Here is a 22,795-nt window from a genome sequence, read left to right on the forward strand (position 1 = left end):
GTACTGTAGATGTATTTTGTTGTAACATTGTGTACTGTAGATGTATTTTGTTGTAACATTGTGTACTGTAGATGTATTTTGTTGTAACATTGTGTACTGTAGATGTATTTTGTTGTAACATTGTGTACTGTAGATGTATTTTGTTGTAACATTGTGTACTGTAGATGTATTTTGTTGTAACATTGTGTACTGTAGATGTATTTTGTTGTAACATTGTGTACTGTAGATGTATTTTGTTGTAACATTGTGTACTGTAGATGTATTTTGTTGTAACATTGTGTACTGTAGATGTATTTTGTTGTAACATTGTGTACTGTAGATGTATTTTGTTGTAACATTGTGTACTGTAGATGTATTTTGTTGTAACATTGTGTACTGTAGATGTATTTTGTTGTAACATTGTGTACTGTAGATGTATTTTGTTGTAACATTGTGTACTGTAGATGTATTTTGTTGTAACATTGTGTACTGTAGATGTATTTTGTTGTAACATTGTGTACTGTAGATGTATTTTGTTGTAACATTGTGTACTGTAGATGTATTTTGTTGTAACATTGTGTACTGTAGATGGATTTTGTTGTAACATTGTGTACTGTAGATGGATTTTGTTGTAACATTGTGTACTGTAGATGGATTTTGTTGTAACATTGTGTACTGTAGATGGATTTTGTTGTAACATTGTGTACTGTAGATGGATTTTGTTGTAACATTGTGTACTGTAGATGGATTTTGTTGTAACATTGTGTACTGTAGATGGATTTTGTTGTAACATTGTGTACTGTAGATGTATTTTGTTGTAACATTGTGTACTGTAGATGTATTTTGTTGTAACATTGTGTACTGTAGATGTATTTTGTTGTAACATTGTGTACTGTAGATGTATTTTGTTGTAACATTGTGTACTGTAGATGTATTTTGTTGTAACATTGTGTACTGTAGATGTATTTTGTTGTAACATTGTGTACTGTAGATGTATTTTGTTGTAACATTGTGTACTGTAGATGTATTTTGTTGTAACATTGTGTACTGTAGATGTATTTTGTTGTAACATTGTGTACTGTAGATGTATTTTGTTGTAACATTGTGTACTGTAGATGTATTTTGTTGTAACATTGTGTACTGTAGATGTATTTTGTTGTAACATTGTGTACTGTAGATGTATTTTGTTGTAACATTGTGTACTGTAGATGTATTTTGTTGTAACATTGTGTACTGTAGATGTATTTTGTTGTAACATTGTGTACTGTAGATGTATTTTGTTGTAACATTGTGTACTGTAGATGTATTTTGTTGTAACATTGTGTACTGTAGATGTATTTTGTTGTAACATTGTGTACTGTAGATGTATTTTGTTGTAACATTGTGTACTGTAGATGTATTTTGTTGTAACATTGTGTACTGTAGATGTATTTTGTTGTAACATTGTGTACTGTAGATGTATTTTGTTGTAACATTGTGTACTGTAGATGTATTTTGTTGTAACATTGTGTACTGTAGATGTATTTTGTTGTAACATTGTGTACTGTAGATGTATTTTGTTGTAACATTGTGTACTGTAGATGTATTTTGTTGTAACATTGTGTACTGTAGATGTATTTTGTTGTAACATTGTGTACTGTAGATGTATTTTGTTGTAACATTGTGTACTGTAGATGTATTTTGTTGTAACATTGTGTACTGTAGATGTATTTTGTTGTAACATTGTGTACTGTAGATGTATTTTGTTGTAACATTGTGTACTGTAGATGTATTTTGTTGTAACATTGTGTACTGTAGATGTATTTTGTTGTAACATTGTGTACTGTAGATGTATTTTGTTGTAACATTGTGTACTGTAGATGTATTTTGTTGTAACATTGTGTACTGTAGATGTATTTTGTTGTAACATTGTGTACTGTAGATGTATTTTGTTGTAACATTGTGTACTGTAGATGTATTTTGTTGTAACATTGTGTACTGTAGATGTATTTTGTTGTAACATTGTGTACTGTAGATGTATTTTGTTGTAACATTGTGTACTGTAGATGTATTTTGTTGTAACATTGTGTACTGTAGATGTATTTTGTTGTAACATTGTGTACTGTAGATGTATTTTGTTGTAACATTGTGTACTGTAGATGTATTTTGTTGTAACATTGTGTACTGTAGATGTATTTTGTTGTAACATTGTGTACTGTAGATGTATTTTGTTGTAACATTGTGTACTGTAGATGTATTTTGTTGTAACATTGTGTACTGTAGATGTATTTTGTTGTAACATTGTGTACTGTAGATGTATTTTGTTGTAACATTGTGTACTGTAGACGGATTTTGTTGTAACATTGTGTACTGTAGACGGATTTTGTTGTAACATTGTGTACTGTAGATGGATTTTGTTGTAATATTGTGTACTTGACCCTCAATCTGACCACAGATCACCACAGTGAAGCATTGAAACAGGAGAACAGGAAGCGAAGCATAGAAACCTGCTGCCAGGTTACCTGCTGCAAGGTTACCTGCTGCCAGGTTACCTGCTGCAAGGTTACCTGCTGCCAGGTTACATGCTGCCAGGTTACCTGCTGCCAGGTTATCTGCTGCCAGGTTACCTGCTGCAAGGTTACCTGCTGCCAGGTTACCTGCTGCCAGGTTACCTGCTGCCAGGTTACATGCTGCCAGGTTACCTGCTGCAAGGTTATCTGCTGCCAGGTTACCTGCTGCAAGGCTATCTGCTGCCAGGTTATCTGCTGCCAGGTTACCTGTTGCAAGGTTACCTGTTGCAAAGTTATCTGCTGCCATGTTATCTGCTGCCAGGTCTGAAAGCCAGGGAGGGAGTGACGAGAGCTTCCATTTTCCTTGCGTCCCAAATGGCACCCTATTCCCTATATAGTGCACTACTGTTGACCATAGCGTTACGGGGTCTGGCCAAAGGTAGTGCACTATCTATGGAATAGGGTGCCACTTGGGATGCTATAAGCCTCTGTCTGTCCGCCTGACGATGTAATGATAAACCCACTGAGGCGTTTCATTAGCGCCATGCTGTTCACCACGGCAACGCACGCCACCCTCGCAGCTACCTGCCTTCATGTCAATGACACTCCTACAACCTTTACACTATCTTATCACTTTACTTTTCACTCAACACTGATGCTCTCCTCCTCATCCTCTCTCCCCCTCCCGACTCTTTCTCTCTCCCCCTCCCCCAACTCTCTCTCTCCCTCCCAACTCTCTCTCGCCCTCCCCAACTCTCTCTCTCTCCCCCTACCCCAACTCTCTCTCTCTCCCCCTCCCCCAACTCTCTCTCGCCCTCCCCAACTCTCTCTCTCTCCCCCTACCCCAACTCTCTCTCTCTCCCCCTCCCCCAACTCTCTCTCTCCCTCCCCCAACTCTCCCTCTCTCCCTCCCCCAACTCTCTCTCTCTCCCTCCCCCAACTCTCTCTCTCTCTCTAGCCTCCCAACTCTCTCCCTCTCTCCGACTCTCTCGCTCTCTCTCTCTCCCAACTCTCTCTCTAGCCTCCCAACTCTCTCCCTCTCTCCGACTCTCTCGCTCTCTCTCTCTCCCAACTCTCTCTCTAGCCTCCCAACTCTCTCCCTCTCTCCGACTCTCTCGCTCTCTCAACTCTCTCTCTAGCCTCCCAACTCTCTCTCTAGCCTCCCAACTCTGTCTCTAGCCTCCCAACTCTGTCTCCGACTCTCTCTCGCCGCAGCACGTTGCTGTTTGCTGTTGCCCATGTGTAAATAGATGAGCTTCTCACGGCTAGGTAGCAGCTCAAATTGATTTGTTCTTGCTCAGCACTGACTTCATGACTCTGGCCCATTCATCCATTGACACGGCATGTCATCTTCTATTTACTGGACTGCCCAGGTTTAGTATTTCCCTAATACGGTTGCCTTAGTACCCTCAACCTAGCCCCCCCCCCTCCGGGTTTACTGTTGCCTTAGTGCCCTCAACCTAGCCCCCCCCCCCTCCCCCTCCAGGTTTACTGTTGCCTTAACGTCCTCAACCTAGACACCCCCCCCCCCCCCCTCCAGGTTTACTGTTACCTTAACGCCCTCAACCTAGCCCCCCCTATCCAGGTTTACTGTTACCTTAACGCCCTCAACCTAGCCCCCCCCTCCAGGTTTACTGTTACCTTAACGCCCTCAACCTAGCCCCCCCCTCCAGGTTTACTGTTGCCTTAACGCCCTCAACCTAGCCCCCCCCTCCAGGTTTACTGTTACCTTAACGCCCTCAACCTAGCCCCCCCCTCCAGGTTTACTGTTACCTTAACACCCTCAACCTAGCCCCCTCCCCTCCAGGTTTACTGTTGCCTTAACGCCCTCAACCTAGCCCCCCCCTCCAGGTTTACTGTTACCTTAACGCCCTCAACCTAGCCCCCCCCTCCAGGTTTACTGTTACCTTAACGCCCTCAACCTAGCCCCCCCCTCCAGGTTTACTGTTGCCTTAACGCCCTCAACCTAGCCCCCCCCTCCAGGTTTACTGTTGCCTTAACGCCCTCAACCTAGCCCCCCCCTCCAGGTTTACTGTTGCCTTAACGCCCTCAACCTAGCCCCCCCCCTCCAGGTTTACTGTTACCTTAACGCCCTCAACCTAGCCCCCCCCTCCAGGTTTACTGTTGCCTTAACGCCCTCAACCTAGCCCCCCCCTCCAGGTTTACTGTTGCCTTAACGCCCTCAACCTAGCCCCCCCCCTCCAGGTTTACTGTTACCTTAACGCCCTCAACCTAGCCCCCCCCTCCAGGTTTACTGTTACCTTAACGCCCTCAACCTAGCCCCCCCCTCCAGGTTTACTGTTACCTTAACACCCTCAACCTAGCCCCCCCCTCCAGGTTTACTGTTACCTTAACGCCCTCAACCTAGCCCCCCCCTCCAGGTTTACTGTTACCTTAACGCCCTCAACCTAGCCCCCCCCTCCAGGTTTACTGTTACCTTAACACCCTCAACCTAGCCCCCCCCTCCAGGTTTACTGTTACCTTAACACCCTCAACCTAGCCCCCCCTCCAGGTTTACTGTTGCCTTAACGCCCTCAACCTAGCCCCCCCCTCCAGGTTTACTGTTGCCTTAAAACTGTTTCCTTAACGCCTTCAACTTAGTTTGTCATCCCAGAAAATGAGTAAATAGTGGAGGCGTTTCACTTTCGACTGCAGGGATTTACTTTCAAATGAACCTTTATCAGTTTTACTTATTTTGTTCGTGTTCTTTGCTTCTGAAAACAACAAACCGTAAACTAAGAATCAGGAGGAGAGAGGCTTTCATCCATTAGTTGCCATTCTACAGCGATAACAGGTTGATTATTTAGTCGGCAAGCTAGACAAAAAGTCAGTATCTCTCTCTCCCCTCCTACACACTGTTCTGCTCTGTTCTCCCAGCTCCTCTTCTGCCTGCCTCTCTGAGCTATGACTTTAATCTATTCAACTAACTCACTACTTGATAGGAAGTCACAACTACTGACTCATAAAATGAACAGGCATGTACATGTGTGTAAGGAGAGAAGAGGAGAGGAAGTGGAGAGGAGGTAGAGAGGAGAGGAGGTAGAGAGGAGGTGGAGAGGAGAGAGGAGAGGAGGTAGAGAGGAGAGGTAAGGAAAGGAGGTAAAGAGGAGAATTGAGGAGGGGAGAGGAGGTAGAAAGGAGAGGTAAGGAAAGGAGAGGAGGTAGAAAAGAGAGGTAAGGAGGGGAGAAGAGGTGGAGAGGAGAGTTGAGGAGGTAGAGAGGAGAGGTGGAGGGGAGGGAGAAGATTTATGGCCTTATGCGTGAATATTTGTGCATCCTTCAGGGAGAATCAGGGTAAAGGATTGGACCACAGTTGAAGCCAAAGCAAGAGCCAGAGTGGTCACTGGTCACCAAAACAACCCAGCTAGGACAATGACATCTCCCATTACCAGGTGGCGCTACTGCTTCATGTTGATATCACGTAGGCTCAGTCCCTGCATCACTAGCTTCGTCTATGAATCTGAGAGCAGTTCCATTTCTCCAGGCCCATTCCTCAGCTGTTTACCAACAACACGGCAGAGTGACCACTTTTGTCGTCGTTGGAATCCCTGACCCTGTAGCCTTTTACACTCGTGCCCGTATACGGGTTGAAAATAGCAGATTTGGGACACTGATGAACGCCTAACTTGGTACACAGTGGCTGTACGGTAACATGCTATACATGACGTCAGACCTCAGGCTCTCTGCTTCACAGCTCCGTGTCGGGTTTTGACTGACAGCAGTTCTGAACTTAGAGCAGCGCGTGCGACCAGAAGAAGAGAAATGTTGCAAATGAAGAGGACTTGATGTTATACACAGTGTCAACATTTATGGTCACTATGTTTGATGTACAGTTACCAGATGACATGGCGTCATACCCTGGGTTGTTCTAAACAGAATGACCCTGTTTTTGTTGTATTGTGGAACAGAATGACCCTGTTTGTTGTATTGTGGAACAGAATGACCCTGTGTTTGTTGTATTGTGGAACAGAATGACCCTGTGTTTGTTGTATTGTGGAACAGAATGACCAGGTGTTTGTTGTATTGTGGAACAGAATGACCCTGTGTTTGTTGTATTGTGGAACAGAATGACCCTGTGTTTGTTGTATTGTGGAACAGAATGACCCTGTGTTTGTTGTATTGTGGAACAGAATGACCCTGTGTTTGTTGTATTGTGGAACAGAATGACCCTGTGTTTGTTGTATTGTGGAACAGAATGACCCTGTTTGTTGTATTGTGGAACAGAATGACCCTGTTTGCTGTATTGTGGAACAGAATGACCCTGTTTGTGGTATTGTGGAACAGAATGACCCTGTGTTTGTTGTATTGTGGAACAGAATGACCCTGTGTTTGTTGTATTGTGGAACAGAATGACCCTGTGTTTGTGGTATTGTGGAACAGAATGACCCTGTGTTTGTTGTATTGTGGAACAGAATGACCCTGTTTGCTGTATTGTGGAACAGAATGACCCTGTGTTTGCTGTATTGTGGAACAGAATGACCCTGTGTTTGTTGTATTGTGGAACAGAATGACCCTGTGTTTGTTGTATTGTGGAACAGAATGATCCTGTTTGTTGTATTGTGGAACAGAATGACCCTGTGTTTGTTGTATTGTGGAACAGAATGATCCTGTTTGTTGTATTGTGGAACAGAATGACACTGTTTGTTGTATTGTGGAACAAAATGACCCTGTGTTTGTGGTATTGTGAAACAGAATGACCTTGTGTTTGTGGTATTGTGGAACAGAATGACCCTGTTTGCTGTATTGTGGAACAGAATGACCCTGTTTGCTGTATTGTGGAACAGAATGACCCTGTGTTTGCTGTATTGTGGAACAGAATGACCCTGTGTTTGCTGTATTGTGGAACAGAATGACCCTGTGTTTGTGGTATTGTGGAACAGAATGACCCTGTGTTTGTGGTATTGTGGAACAGAATGACCCTGTTTGCTGTATTGTGGAACAGAATGACCCTGTGTTTGCTGTATTGTGGAACAGAATGACCCTGTGTTTGCTGTATTGTGGAACAGAATGACCCTGTTTGTTGTATTGTGGAACAGAATGACCCTGTGTTTGCTGTATTGTGGAACAGAATGACCCACAGCATATACACATGACCTTTCAATGTGCACCAAAATTAGGATCCGTTTCTCTGAATTGCCCTGTGAAAGCCTGACACAGTAAGATCATATTTTATAACTTAGCTAGTCATGTTGGCAATAGAACAAGCTTTAACATGTACCAGATTGTGACTTATACATGGACTGTTTTAAGGACAGCGTAAACAACAACAGTAATAGTGTAATGATGAGGATGCAGGTTTGTGTTTCAAACAAAACAACACGTGTGCTTGCGGTAGCTGCTCAACGGGCACAGCTAGGAGACCTCAAAAGAAAAATACCTTATAGCTTCAGTTGAATACTCTTCTTTGGGTCATAAAAGTGCATTGAAATTACTTAGGAAACGTGCCCACTTTGGAGAGGTGTGAGGCCACTTGGAAACACCAATTAGGCCTCTCACTCAAACCCTTTTAATTTTCTTTTGTCTTATGTTGCACCTACCCCACATTTCCCAGGAATATTCTCAACATGTTACTGAACGTATTCAGAGTATTTTCACATTTCGTTATCAACAAATGCGGTGAAAAGTACAGTAAATGTCAAACGCACATAAAATCAACAGTGTAAAGTTTGGATTCAGTCTCGTGTCAGGTGAACTATTGTTTCCTCACCTTTTGGTCTAATAATGTTCCCATCATCTTCAAATTGTTTCCTTTTCAATTCTACCATGGCTATTCATATGCTTTCCATATTACTTCTATAAAAAACAGTTCAAAAGTGCTGTTGGCAAAAAATGTAAACTACAGTTGAGTTGTTTGGAAGGAACACACAACACTATGTGCGGAGAAAAAAAGGCACAGCACACCAACATCAAAACCTCATCCCAACTGTAAAGTATGGTGGAGGGAGCATTGTGGTTTGAGGCTGCTTTGCTGCCTCAGGGCCTGGACAGCTTGCTATCATCGACGGGAAAATGAATTCAAGTCTATCAAGACATTTTGCAGAAGAATGTAAGGCTATCTGTCCGCCAATTGAAGCTCAACAGAAGTTGGGTGATGCAACAGGACAACGACCAAAAACAGAAGTAAATCAACAACAGAATGGCTTCAACAAAAGAAAATATGCCTTCTGGAGTGGCCCACTTAGAGTCCTGCCCTCAACCCAATTGAGACGCTGGCGCATGACCTCAAGAGAGCGGCTCACACGAGACATCCCAAGAATATTGCTGAACTGAAACAGTTTTGTAAAGAGGAATGGTCCAAAATTCCTCCTGACCGTTGTGCAGGTCTGATCCGCAACTACAGAAAACATTTGGTTGATGTTATTGCTGCCAAAGGAGGATCAACAAGTTAATACATCCAAGGGTTCACATACTTTTCCCACCCTGCATTGTGAATGTTTACACAGTGTTCAATAAAGACAGGTCAATTCCCACCAGGGTAAAGGGTGAAACATCAGCCCAGACACAGTCAGACAATGGAACCAGACCACTTTCTTCATTCAAAAAAAAAAAAAAGGCTTTTGAAATACTGTGTTTCAACATGAGTACAGTATCGTCGTTTCAACATGAGCACCAAGGTACAGTATCGTCGTTTCAACATGAGCACCAAGCTACAGTATCGTCGTTTCAACATGAGCACTAAGCTACAGTATCGTCGTTTCAACATGAGCACTAAGCTACAGTATCGTCGTTTCAACATGAACACCAAGCTACAGTATCGTCGTTTCAACATGAGCACCAAGCTACAGTATCGCCTTTTCAACATGAGCACCAAGCTACAGTATCGTCGTTTCAACATGAGCACTAAGCTACAGTATCGCCTTTTCAACATGAGCACCAAGCTACAGTATCGTCGTTTCAACATGAGCACCAAGCTACAGTATCGTCGTTTCAACATGAGCACCAAGCTACAGTATCGCCTTTTCAACATGAGCACCAAGCTACAGTATCGTCGTTTCAACATGAGCACCAAGGTACAGTATCGTCGTTTCAACATGAGCACCAAGGTACAGTATCGTCGTTTCAACATGAGCACCAAGGTACAGTATCGTCGTTTCAACATGAACACCAAGCTACAGTATCGTCGTTTCAACATGAGCACCAAGCTACAGTATCGCCTTTTCAACATGAGCACCAAGCTACAGTATCGTCGTTTCAACATGAGCACCAAGCTACAGTATCGTCGTTTCAACATGAGCACCAAGGTACAGTATCGTCGTTTCAACATGAGCACCAAGCTACAGTATCGTCGTTTCAACATGAGCACCAAGCTACAGTATCGTCGTTTCAACATGAGCACCAAGCTACAGTATCGTCGTTTCAACATGAGCACCAAGCTACAGTATCACCTTTTTAACATGAGCACCAAGCTACAGTATCGTCTTTTCAACATGAGCACCAAGCTACAGTATCGTCGTTTCAACATGAGCACCAAGGTACAGTATCGTCGTTTCAACATGAGCACCAAGGTACAGTATCGTCGTTTCAACATGAGCACCAAGGTACAGTATCGTCGTTTCAACATGAGCACCAAGGTACAGTATCGTCGTTTCAACATGAGCACCAAGGTACAGTATCGTCGTTTCAACATGAACACCAAGCTACAGTATCGTCGTTTCAACATGAGCACCAAGCTACAGTATCGTCGTTTCAACATGAGCACCAAGCTACAGTATCGTCGTTTCAACATGAGCACCAAGGTACAGTATCGTCGTTTCAACATGAGCACCAAGCTACAGTATCGTCGTTTCAACATGAGCACCAAGCTACAGTATCGTCGTTTCAACATGAGCACCAAGCTACAGTATCGTCGTTTCAACATGAGCACCAAGCTACAGTATCGTCGTTTCAACATGAGCACCAAGCTACAGTATCGTCGTTTCAAAATGAGCACCAAGCTACAGTATCGTCGTTTCAAAATGAGCACCAAGCTACAGTATCGTCGTTTCAACATGAGCACCAAGCTACAGTATCGCAGTTTCAACATGAGCACCAAGCTACAGTATCGCCTTTTCAACATGAGCACCAAGGTACAGTATCGCCTTTTCAACATGAGCACCAAGCTACAGTATCGTCGTTTCAACATGAGCACCAAGCTACAGTATCGTCGTTTCAACATGAGCACCAAGCTACATTATCGTCGTTTTGACATGAGCACCAAGCTACAGTATCGCAGTTTCAACATGAGCACCAAGCTACAGTATCGTCGTTTCAACATGAGCACCAAGCTACCGTATCGTCGTTTCAACATGAGCACCAAGCTACAGTATCGCAGTTTCAACATGAGCACCAAGCTACAGTATCGTCGTTTCAACATGAGCACCAAGCTACAGTATCCCAGTTTCAACATGAACACCAAGCTACAGTATCGTCGTTTCAACATGAGCACCAAGCTACAGTATCCCAGTTTCAACATGAACACCAAGCTACAGTATCGTCGTTTCAACATGAGCACCAAGCTACAGTATCGTCGTTTCAACATGAGCACCAAGCTACATTATCGTCGTTTCGACATGAGCACCAAGCTACAGTATTGCAGTTTCAACATGAGCACCAAGCTACAGTATCGTCGTTTCAACATGAGCACCAAGCTACCGTATCGTCGTTTCAACATGAGCACCAAGCTACAGTATCGTCGTTTCAACATGAGCACCAAGCTACAGTATCGTCGTTTCAACATGAGCACCAAGCTACAGTATCGTCGTTTCAACATGAGCACCAAGCTACAGTATCGTCGTTTCAACATGAGCACCAAGCTACCGTATCGTCGTTTCAACATGAGCACCAAGCTACAGTATCGCAGTTTCAACATGAGCACCAAGCTACAGTATCGTCGTTTCAACATGAGCACCAAGCTACAGTATCCCAGTTTCAACATGAACACCAAGCTACAGTATCGTCGTTTCAACATGAGCACCAAGCTACAGTATCCCAGTTTCAACATGAACACCAAGCTACAGTATCGTCGTTTCAACATGAGCACCAAGCTACAGTATCGTCGTTTCAACATGAGCACCAAGCTACATTATCGTCGTTTCGACATGAGCACCAAGCTACAGTATTGCAGTTTCAACATGAGCACCAAGCTACAGTATCGTCGTTTCAACATGAGCACCAAGCTACCGTATCGTCGTTTCAACATGAGCACCAAGCTACAGTATCGTCGTTTCAACATGAGCACCAAGCTACAGTATCGTCGTTTCAACATGAGCACCAAGCTACAGTATCGTCGTTTCAACATGAGCACCAAGCTACAGTATCGTCGTTTCAACATGAGCACCAAGCTACAGTATCGTCGTTTCAACATGAGCACCAAGCTACAGTATCGCCTTTTCAACATGAGCACCAAGCTACAGTATCGTCGTTTCAACATGAGCACCAAGCTACAGTATCGCCTTTTCAACATGAGCACCAAGCTACAGTATCGTCGTTTCAACATGAGCACCAAGCTACAGAATCATCTCCAGAGGGCACCCTATTCCCTTTATAGAGCACTACTTTTGACCAGGGATTAGGGTGCAATGTGGGATGCAGCCAGACGGTACTAGATCCAGCAGGATGAGAACGTTGCCATATGTCAACTGGTCTAATGAAAACCTTATTGAAAGGTTATCTTCAAACTACAATGAGTCACCATTGAGGACAATATCTATTCTGATATTTTTGGAGAGGAGGGAAGTAGAGAGAGCTACGGTTAGTATTTAATCTTATCTGATGACATAAACAAAATGGGGTTTATGTCTGCAGGGTTACATACTGGGGAGCAGTCTGCAGGGTTACATACTGGGGAGCAGTCTACAGGGTTACATACTGGGGAGCAGTCTACAGGGTTACATACTGGGGAGCAGTCTGCAGGGTTACATACTGGGGAGCAGTCTACAGGGTTACATACTGGGGAGCAGTCTGCAGGGTTACATACCGGGGAGCAGTCTACAGGGTTACATACTGGGGAGCAGTCTGCAGGGTTACATACCGGGGAGCAGTCTACAGGGTTACATACTGGGGAGCAGTCTACAGGGTTACATACTGGGGAGCAGTCTACAGGGTTACATACTGGGGAGCAGTCTACAGGGTTACATACTGGGGAGCAGTCTACAGGGTTACATACCGGGGAGCAGTCTACAGGGTTACATACTGGGGAGCAGTCTACAGGGTTACATACGGGGGAGCAGTCTACAGGGTTACATACCGTGGAGCAGTCTGCAGGGTTACATACTGGGGAGCAGTCTACAGGGTTACATACCGGGGAGCAGTCTGCAGGGTTACATACTGGGGAGCAGTCTACAGGGTTACATACTGGGGAGCAGTCTGCAGGGTTACATACCGGGGAGCAGTCTACAGGGTTACATACCGGGGAGCAGTCTGCAGGGTTACATACTGGGGAGCAGTCTACAGGGTTACATACTGGGGAGCAGTCTGCAGGGTTACATACCGGGGAGCAGTCTACAGGGTTACATACTGGGGAGCAGTCTACAGGGTTACATACTGGGGAGCAGTCTGCAGGGTTACATACTGGAAACCTTTCTTGTTGCTGTTTGTTTTTGTTGGTTATCTTAGCTCAGCTAATTTTTTTATTACAATTTTCCCATTACATTTTGTTCATGTTTGTATGTTGTCTGTTCGTATATACTGTTATTCTGGTTTATATGTAAACCTGCCCGGGAAATGTAGACGGAAATTCGTTTTTTAAATTTGGTACCAAATTGTGCTGAGACTTATGTTTTGTTGTACATTGTCCCTGTTCAAATCAACGTAAGAATAACAACAATAATAATGTTATTTCTCAATCAAAATGTGTCTCACATGTCAATGACTTCTTATTATCAGCTTAATACAATTGCTCCAACTGCGCACTCTTCTGATTGGTCCAACTGCGCGCTCTTCTGATTGGTCCAACTGCGCGCTCTTCTGATTGGGCCAACTGCGCGCTCTTCTGATTGGGCCAACTGCGCGCTCTTCTGATTGGTCCAACTGCGCGCTCTTCTGATTGGTCCAACTGCGCACTCTTCTGATTGGTCCAACTGCGCACTCTTCTGATTGGTCCAACTGCGCACTCTTCTGATTGGTCCAACTGAACGCTCTTCTGATTGGTCCAACTGAACGCTCTTCTGATTGGTCCAACTGAACGCTCTTCTGATTGGTCCAACTGAACGCTCTTCTGAATGGTCCAAATGAACACTCTTCTGATTGGTCCACCTGAACGCTCTTCTGATTGGTCCAACTGAACGCTCTTCTGATTGGTCCAACTGAACGCTCTTCTGATTGGTCCAACTGAACGCTCTTCTGATTGGTCCAACTGAACGCTCTTCTGATTGGTCTAACATGAACGCTCTTCTGATTGGTCTAACATGAACGCTCTTCTGATAGGTCCAACTGAACTCTCTTCTGATTGGTCTAACATGAACGCTCTTCTCATGAGTTGTTGGATGTCTCTGGATCTGCATTCTTTTCCATGGCGACACGAAGTTAGAGAGGTAGCCATTTTTTACACCCTTCCCCTGACTCACCCATGAAGTTGAGGTAGCTCTCTCCCCCCAACTCACCCATGAAGTTGAGGTAGCTCTCTACCCCCCCAACTCACCCATGAAGTTGAGGTAGCCCTCTCCCCCCAACTCACCCATGAAGTTCAGGTAGCCCTCTCCCCACCAACTCACCCATGAAGTTGAGGTAGCCCTCTACCCCCAACTCACCCATGAAGTTCAGGTAGCCCTCTCCCCCCAACTCACCCATGAAGTTCAGGTAGCCCTCTCCCCACCAACTCACCCATGAAGTTCAGGTAGCCCTCTCCCCACCAACTCACCCATGAAGTTGAGGTAGCCCTCTCCCCCCTGACTCACCCATGAAGTTGAGGTAGCCCTCTCCCCCCAACTCACCCATGAAGTTCAGGTAGCCCTCTCCCCACCAACTCACCCATGAAGTTCAGGTAGCCCTCTCCCCCCTGACTCACCCATGAAGTTGAGGTAGCCCTCTCCCCCCAACTCACCCATGAAGTTGAGGTAGCCCTTTCCCCCCAACACACCTATGAAGTTCAGGTAACCCTCTCCCCCCAACTCACCCATGAAGTTCAGGTAGCCCTCTCCCCCCAGAGCGTGTGTGAGGAGGCGGATCATCTTATGTAGCTGGATACCTCGGTCGATGACGGGAGTCATGGGGATCAGGGAACTCATGTTGGTGTACATCTCTTTATCCATCAGCCAGAATGCTAGGGACTTATCACCTACCAGAGACTAGAGACAGAGATGAAGAGAGAGAGAGAGATGAAGAGAGAGAGAGAGATGAAGAGAGAGAGAGATGAAGAGAGAGACAGAGAGAGATGAAGAGAGAGAGAGATGAAGAGAGAGACAGAGAGAGATGAAGAGAGAGAGAGAGAGATGAAGAGAGAGAGAGAGAGATGAAGAGAGAGAGAGATGTAGAGAGAGAGAGAGAGAGAGATGAAGAGAGAGAGAGAGAGATGAGAGAGAGAGAGAGATGAAGAGAGAGAGAGAGAGATGAAGAGAGAGAGAGAGAGATGAAGAGAGAGAGAGAGAGAGAGAGATGGAGAGAGAGAGATGAAGAGAGAGAGAGAGATGAAGAGAGAGAGAGATGAAGAGAGAGAGAGAGAGAGAGAGATGAAGAGAGAGAGAGAGATGAAGAGAGACAGATGAAGAGAGAGAGAGAGATGAAGAGAGACAGATGATGAAGAGAGAGAGAGAGAGAGAGAGAGAGAGATGAAGCGAGAGAGACAAACCCCTTTTGTAAGTGTAATGTGTATTTCACTTTCGTTTATGATCTATTTCACTTGCTTTGTTAATGTAAACATATGTCTCCCTTGCTAATAAAGCCCTTCGAATTGAATTGAAAGAGATGCAGAGAGATATGTAGAGAGAGAGAGAGATATACACATGGCCAAAATGAAGTATTTTGTATTTATGATGGATCCTCAGCTAATCTTCCTGGGGTTCGGCAGAATTAAGGCAGTTATACAATCACAAAACATTCATTACAGAATTCACAACACACTAGTAGGTGTGTTCCCTCAGGCCCATACTCCACTACCACATATCTACAACACAAAATACACGTGTACGTGTGTGTATAGTGCGTATGTTAGTATGTGTGTGCGCCTGTGTGTTTCACAGTCCCCGCTGTTCCATAAGGTGTATTTTTATATATATATATTTTTTTAAATACAATTCTACTGGTGCATCTTGACTCTATTCCTGATATGGAATAGAGTTCCATGTAGTCATGACTCTATGTAGTACTGTTCACCTCCCATAGTCTGTTCTGGACTTGGGCACTGTGAAGAGACCTCTGGTGGCATGTCTTGTGGGGTATGCTTGGGTGTCTGAGCTGTGTGCCAGTAGTTTAGACAGACAGCTCGGTGCATTCAACATGTCAATACCTCTCATAAATAAAAGTAGTGATGAAGTCAATCTCTCCTCCACTTTGAACCGGGAGAGATTGACATGCATATTATTAACGTTAGCTCTCTGTGTACATCCAAGGACCAGCTGTGCTGCCCTGTTCTGAGCCAATTGTAATTTTCCGAGGTCCCTCTTTGTGGCACCTGACCACACGACTGAACAGTAGTCCATGTGCGACAAAACCAGGGCCTGTAGGACCTGCCTTGTTGATAGTGTTGTTAAGAAGGTAGAAACTAGGGCCTGTAGGATCTGCCTTGTTGGTAGTGTTGTTAAGAAGGTAGAAACTAGGGCCTGTAGGACCTGCCTTGTTGATAGTGTTGTGAAGAAGGTAGAAACTAGGGCCTGTAGGACCTGCCTTGTTGATAGTGTTGTGAAGAAGGTAGAAACTAGGGCCTGTAGGACCTGCCTTGTTGATAGTGTTGTGAAGAAGGTAGAAACTAGGGCCCGTAGGACCTGCCTTGTTGATAGTGTTGTGAAGAAGGTAGAAACTAGGGCCTGTAGGACCTGCCTTGTTGATAGTGTTGTTAAGAAGGTAGAAACTAGGGCCTGTAGGACCTGCCTTGTTGATAGTGCTGTGAAGAAGGTAGAGCAGCACTTTATTATGGACCGACTTCTCCCCATCTTAGCTACTGTTGTATCAAAATGTTTCGACCATGACAGTTTACAATCCAGGGTTACTCCAAGCAGTTGAGTCATCTCAACATTATTTATTACAAGATTTAGTTCAGGTTTAGTGAATGATTTGTACCAAATACAAAGCTTTTAGTTTTTGAAATATTTAGGACTAATTTATTCCTTGCCACCCGTTCTGAAACTAACTGCAGCTCTTTTGTTAATTAAGTGTTGCAGTCATTTCAGTCGCTGTGGTAGTTGATGTGTATAGTGTTGAGTCATCCGCATACATAGACAGACTGGCTTTACTAAAAGCCAATGGCATGTCGTTAGTAAAGATTGAAAAAGGTAAGAGGCCTAGACAGCTGCCCTGGGGAATGCCTGATTCTACATGGATTATGTTGGAGAGGCTTCCATTAAAAACATCCTCTGTGGTCTGTTAGACAGGTAACTCTTTATCCACAATATAGCAAGGGGTGTAAAGCCATTACACAAATGTTTTCCCAGCAGCAGACTATAATCGATAATGTCAAAAGCTGCACTGAAGTCTAACAAAACAGCCCCTACAATCTTTTCATCATCAATTTCTCTCAGCCAATCATCAGTCACTTGTGTAAGTGCTGTGCTTGTTGAATGTCCTTTTATAAGCATGCTGAAAGTCTGTTGTAAATTTGTTTACTGTAAAATAGCATTGTGTCTGGTCAAACACCATTCCCCCAAAACTTTACTAAGGGTTGGTAACAGTGCTCCCGAGTGGTGCAGTGGTCTAAGGCAAGAATCCAGGCTGTATCACATCCGGCCGGTTGAGGTCAGGGCTCTGAGCAAGCCATTCAAGTTATTCCACACCGATCTCAACAAACCATTTCTGTACGGACATTGCTTTGTGCACAGGGGGCATTGTCATGCTGAAACAGGAAAGAGCCTTCCCCGAACTGTTGCCACAAATTTGGAAGCACAGAATCGTCTAGAATGTCAATGTATGCTGTAGCGTTAAGATTTCCCTTCACTGGAACTAAGGTGCCTAGCCTTAACCATGAAAAACAGCCCCAGACCAGGTTATTTTTTAGCGCTAAATGCTTCAGCACTCGACGGTCCCGTTCCGTGACATTGTGTGGCCTACCACTTCGAGGCTGAGCCGCTGTTGCCTCAAGATATTTCCACTTCACAATAACAGCACTTACAGTTGACCGGGGCAGCTCTATCAAGGCTGAAATTTGGCGAACTGACTTGTTGAAAAGGTGGCATCCTATGGCGGGTGTCACGTTGAAAGTCACTGAGCTCATCAGTAAGCCCATTCTACTGACAATGTTTGTCTATGGAGATTGCATGGAGGTGTGCTCGATTTTATACACCTGTCGACAACGAGTGTGGCTGAAATAGCAGAATCCACTCATTTGAAGGTGTGTCCACATACTTTTGGTCATGTAGTGTAGAGAGAGAGCTAGAAAAACAGATCAGAGAACTCATGTTGGTGTACATCTCTTTATCCATTAACCAGAAGGACAGGGACTTATCACCTACCACGGACTATACACATATGCCTATTATTCGGTACATACACATTTTATTGACGGACACAGTAACAAATCGAGAGCTTGGGACTATAAGGTTCTACCTACAAAACAAAATTATTCTGATAGAAATTGGCTTTAAAGTGCCGAAACCCCAAATGGTTTGAATGGTGTCATTTACAGTATTTTATGTACAGTATTTTATAGGTGGAGAACATTGAACGGAACAAGGCCATGTAAGTGTAACGGATGTGAAATGGCTAGCTAGTTAGCGGTGGTGCGCGCTAATAGCGTTTCAATCGGTTACGTCACTCGCTTTGAGACCTTGAAGTAGTGGTTCCCCTTGCTCTGCAAGTGCCGCGGCTTTTGTGGTGCGATGGGTAACGATGCTTCGTGGGTGACTGTTGTTGATGTGTGCAGAAGGTCCCTGGTTCGCGCCCGTGTCGGGGCGAGGGGACGGTCTAAAGTTATACTGTTAGATAAGTAACTAAATTTGGACAAAAATGCAGATAGAACTGTACTAGTCCCCGAGCCTTAATGTACATGTGGAGATAGGGCAACTCCAGTCCTCGAGGGCCTGTTTAGGGTCACAGTTTTGCACCAGGCCTCAGCTTTGCACCAGGCCCCAGCTAACACACCTGACTCCAACAATCACCTATTCATGATCTTCAGTTTAGAATGCAATTTGATTAAATCAGCTGTGTTTGCTAGGGATGGAGAATAAGTGTGACACCAATCATGCCAAAAGGGGGGGGGGGGGGGGGTTGCCCACCCCTGGACTAGAGGGACAGTACAGAAAGGAAGTGGAGAAACGGAGGATCAAACCACTGTTTCCAGGGGCGGTCCAGTTCACCAGAGATCTAGAACCGTGTCCAGTTCACCAGAGATCTAGAACCGTGTCCAGTTCACCAGAGATCTAGAACCGTGTTAAATGAAGGAATAAAGAGTTGTGTTGATGGGTTAACGGTTGCGTTACCTGGTCGTGGCTCTCTGCGTAGGCGATGCAGTTCTCTCCGTATCGTCTGTTTGTCAGAGTGTAGACAATGTTACCCATGTCCCAGGCCTCGTCTGCTAACTCCTTCAGAATCTAGACGTCAACATAAGACAAGAGGAATTACTGAATACAGCTTCATAATACACAAGGAGTACAATAGGACTACAGTAGGAAGGGTGGAGACTGGGATTGAACCCCGATCTCCAGTGGGAGACTAGAATATGACTGAAGCTGGGGGTGTTACCACAGGATATTTCTCTCTCTCTCTCTCACTCTCTCTGTCTCTCTCTCTCTCTGTGTCTCTCTCATTCTGTGTCTCTCTCTCTTTGTGTCTCTCTCTCTCTGTGTCTCTCTCTCTCTGTGTCTCTCTGTGTCTCTCTCTGTCGAAGTGCCACCTGAGGAGAGTGGAGAAGCTTCATCTCTAATCCCCATTGACTTTGGAGGGTTACTGTTCATCAGAGAGCTCATCTGTCTGTCCACACAACACCAGCTAGCTTCAGCACATTCTCACATGATTTTATTTCAGAGAGTCTCCAGGGGAGATGGTGGTATAGTCTCCAGGGGAGATGGTGGTATAGAATCCAGGGGAGATGGTGGTAGAGAATCCAGGGGAGATGGTATCCAGGGGAGATGGTGGTAGAGCATCCAGGGGAGATGGTGGTAGAGTCTCCAGGGGAGATGGTGGTATAGAATCCAGGGGAGATGGTGGTAGAGAATCCAGGGGAGATGGTATCCAGGGGAGATGGTGGTAGAGCATCCAGGGGAGATGGTGGTAGAGAATCCAGGGGAGATGGTATCCAGGGGAGATGGTGGTAGAGTCTCCAGGGGAGATGGTGGTAGAGCATCCAGGGGAGATGGTGGTAGAGAATCCAGGGGAGATGGCGGTAGAGCATCCAGGGGAGATGGCGGTAGAGCATCCAGGGGAGATGGCGGTAGAGCATCCAGGGGAGATGGCGGTAGAGAATCCAGGGGAGATGGTGGTAGAGAATCCAGGGGAGATGGTGGTAGAGAATCCAGGGGAGATGGTGGTAGAGTCTCCAGTGGAGATGGTGGTAGAGAATCCAGGGGAGATGGTGGTAGAGAATCCAGGGGAGATGGTGGTAGAGTCTCCAGGGGAGATGGTGGTAGAGAATCCAGGGGAGATGGTGGTAGAGTCTCCAGGGGAGATGGTGGTAGAGAATCCAGGGGAGATGGTGGTAGAGAATCCAGGGGAGATGGTGGTAGAGAATCCAGGGGAGATGGTGGTAGAGTCTCCAGGGGAGATGGTGGTAGAGGGTCCAGGGGAGATGGTGGTAGAGAATCCAGGGGAGATGGTGGTAGAGTCTCCAGGGGAGATGGTGGTAGAGTCTCCAGGGGAGATGGTGGTAGAGTCTCCAGGGGAGATGGTGGTAGAGCATCCAGGGGAGATGGTGGTAGAGCCTCCAGGGGAGATGGTGGTATAGTCTCCAGGGGAGATGGTGGTAGAGCATCCAGGGGAGATGGTGGTAGAGCATCCAGGGGAGATGGTGGTATAGTCTCCAGGGGAGATGGTGGTATAGTCTCCAGGGGAGATGGTGGTAGAGAATCCAGGGGAGATGGTGGTAGAGTCTCCAGGGGAGATGGTGGTAGAGAATCCAGGGGAGATGGTGGTATAGTCTCCAGGGGAGATGGTGGTAGAGCCTCCAGGGGAGATGGTGGTAGAGCATCCAGGGGAGATGGTGGTAGAGTCTCCAGGGGAGATGGTGGTAGAGAATCCAGGGGAGATGGTGGTAGAGTCTCCAGGGGAGATGGTGGTAGAGTCTCCAGGGGAGATGGTGGTAGAGAATCCAGGGGAGATGGTGGTAGAGAATCCAGGGGAGATGGTGGTAGAGAATCCAGGGGAGATGGTGGTAGAGAATCCAGGGGAGATGGTGGTAGAGGGTCCAGGGGAGATGGTGGTACAGAATCCAGGGGAGATGGTGGTACAGAATCCAGGGGAGATGGTGGTAGAGTCTTCAGGGGAGATGGTGGTACAGAATCCAGGGGAGATGGTGGTACAGAATCCAGGGGAGATGGTGGTAGAGTCTCCAGGGGAGATGGTGGTAGAGTCTCCAGGGGAGATGGTGGTAGAGTATCCAGGGGAGATGGTGGTAGAGTATCCAGGGGAGATGGTGGTAGAGTCTTCAGGGGAGAAGGTGGTAGAGAATCCAGGGGAGAAGGTGGTAGAGAATCCAGGGGAGATGGTGGTAGAGTCTTCAGGGGAGATGGTGGTAGAGAATCCAGGGGAGATGGTGGTAGAGAATCCAGGGGAGATGGTGGTAGAGAATCCAGGGGAGATGGTGGTAGAGGGTCCAGGGGAGATGGTGGTAGAGGGTCCAGGGGAGATGGTGGTAGAGAATCCAGGGGAGATGGTGGTAGAGAATCCAGGGGAGATGGTGGTAGAGTCTCCAGGGGAGATGGTGGTAGAGAATCCAGGGGAGATGGTGGTAGAGAATCCAGGGGAGATGGTGGTAGAGAATCCAGGGGAGATGGTGGTAGAGTCTCCAGGGGAGATGGTGGTAGAGCATCCAGGGGAGATGGTGGTAGAGAATCCAGGGGAGATGGTGGTAGAGAATCCAGGGGAGATGGTGGTAGAGTCTCCAGGGGAGATGGTGGTAGAGAATCCAGGGGAGATGGTGGTATAGTCTCCAGGGGAGATGGTGGTATAGTCTCCAGGGGAGATGGTGGTAGAGCATCCAGGGGAGATGGTGGTAGAGAATCCAGGGGAGATGGTGGTAGAGAATCCAGGGGAGATGGTGGTAGAGCCTCCAGGGGAGATGGTGGTAGAGTATCCAGGGGAGATGGTGGTAGAGTATCCAGGGGAGATCGCAATTCAAGAGTGAAACATTGTTTTCAAGGTCGAACAGGCAAACAGTAAGGCTTATATTAACCCCCGCTGTACCAAACTAAATGCTAGGCTTATATTAACCTCCGCTGTACCAAACTAAATGCTAGGTTTATATTAACCCCCGCTGTACCAAACTAAATGCTAGGTTTATATTAACGCCCGCTGTACCAAACTAAATGCTAGGTTTATATTAACCCCCACTGTACCAAACTAAATGCTAGGTTTATATTAACCCCCGCTGTACCAAACTAAATGCTAGGTTTATATTAACCCCCGCTGTACCAAACTAAATGCTAGGTTTATATTAACCCCCGCTGTACCAAACTAAATGCTAAGGTGATATTAATCCCCGCTGTACCAAACTAAATGCTAGGTTTATATTAACCCCCACTGTACCAAACTAAATGCTAGGTTTATATTAACCCCCGCTGTACCAAACTAAATGCTAGGTTTATATTAACCCCCGCTGTACCAAACTAAATGCTTATATTAACCCCCGCTGTACCAAACTAAATGCTAGGTTTATATTAACCCCCGCTGTACCAAACTAAATGCTAGGCTTATATTAACCCCCGCTGTACCAAACTAAATGCTAGGGTGATATTAACCCCGCTGTACCAAACTAAATGCTAGGTTTATATTAATCCCCGCTGTACCAAACTAAATGCTAGGTTTATATTAACCCCCGCTGTACCAAACTAAATGCTTATATTAATCCCCGCTGTACCAAACTAAATGCTAGGTTTATATTAACCCCCGCTGTACCAAACTAAATGCTAGGCTTATATTAACCCCCGCTGTACCAAACTAAATGCTAGGTTTATATTAACCCCCGCTGTACCAAACTAAATGCTAGGTTTATATTAATCCCCGCTATACCAAACTAAATGCTAGGCTTATATTAACCCCCGCTGTACCAAACT

General features: G+C 45.5%; 1 protein-coding gene across 1 annotated transcript in view; it reads right to left on the bottom strand.

Moving 5' to 3' along the window:
* The window catches only part of gbe1b (glucan (1,4-alpha-), branching enzyme 1b), a 393,966-nt gene that overhangs the window by 110,155 nt on the left and 261,016 nt on the right, over positions 1 to 22,795 (bottom strand). The window contains exons 11-12 of the mRNA XM_071358105.1: positions 19,010 to 19,120; positions 14,560 to 14,731 (exon numbers count right to left, since the gene is read on the bottom strand). Of these exons, the coding sequence (XP_071214206.1) occupies positions 14,560 to 14,731; positions 19,010 to 19,120 (283 nt within the window). The remainder of the gene's footprint in view (positions 1 to 14,559; positions 14,732 to 19,009; positions 19,121 to 22,795) is intronic.

The sequence above is a fragment of the Salvelinus alpinus genome, chromosome 21 (assembly GCF_045679555.1).
Source record: "Salvelinus alpinus chromosome 21, SLU_Salpinus.1, whole genome shotgun sequence".
In the NCBI taxonomy this organism is placed as follows: Eukaryota; Metazoa; Chordata; class Actinopteri; order Salmoniformes; family Salmonidae; genus Salvelinus; species Salvelinus alpinus.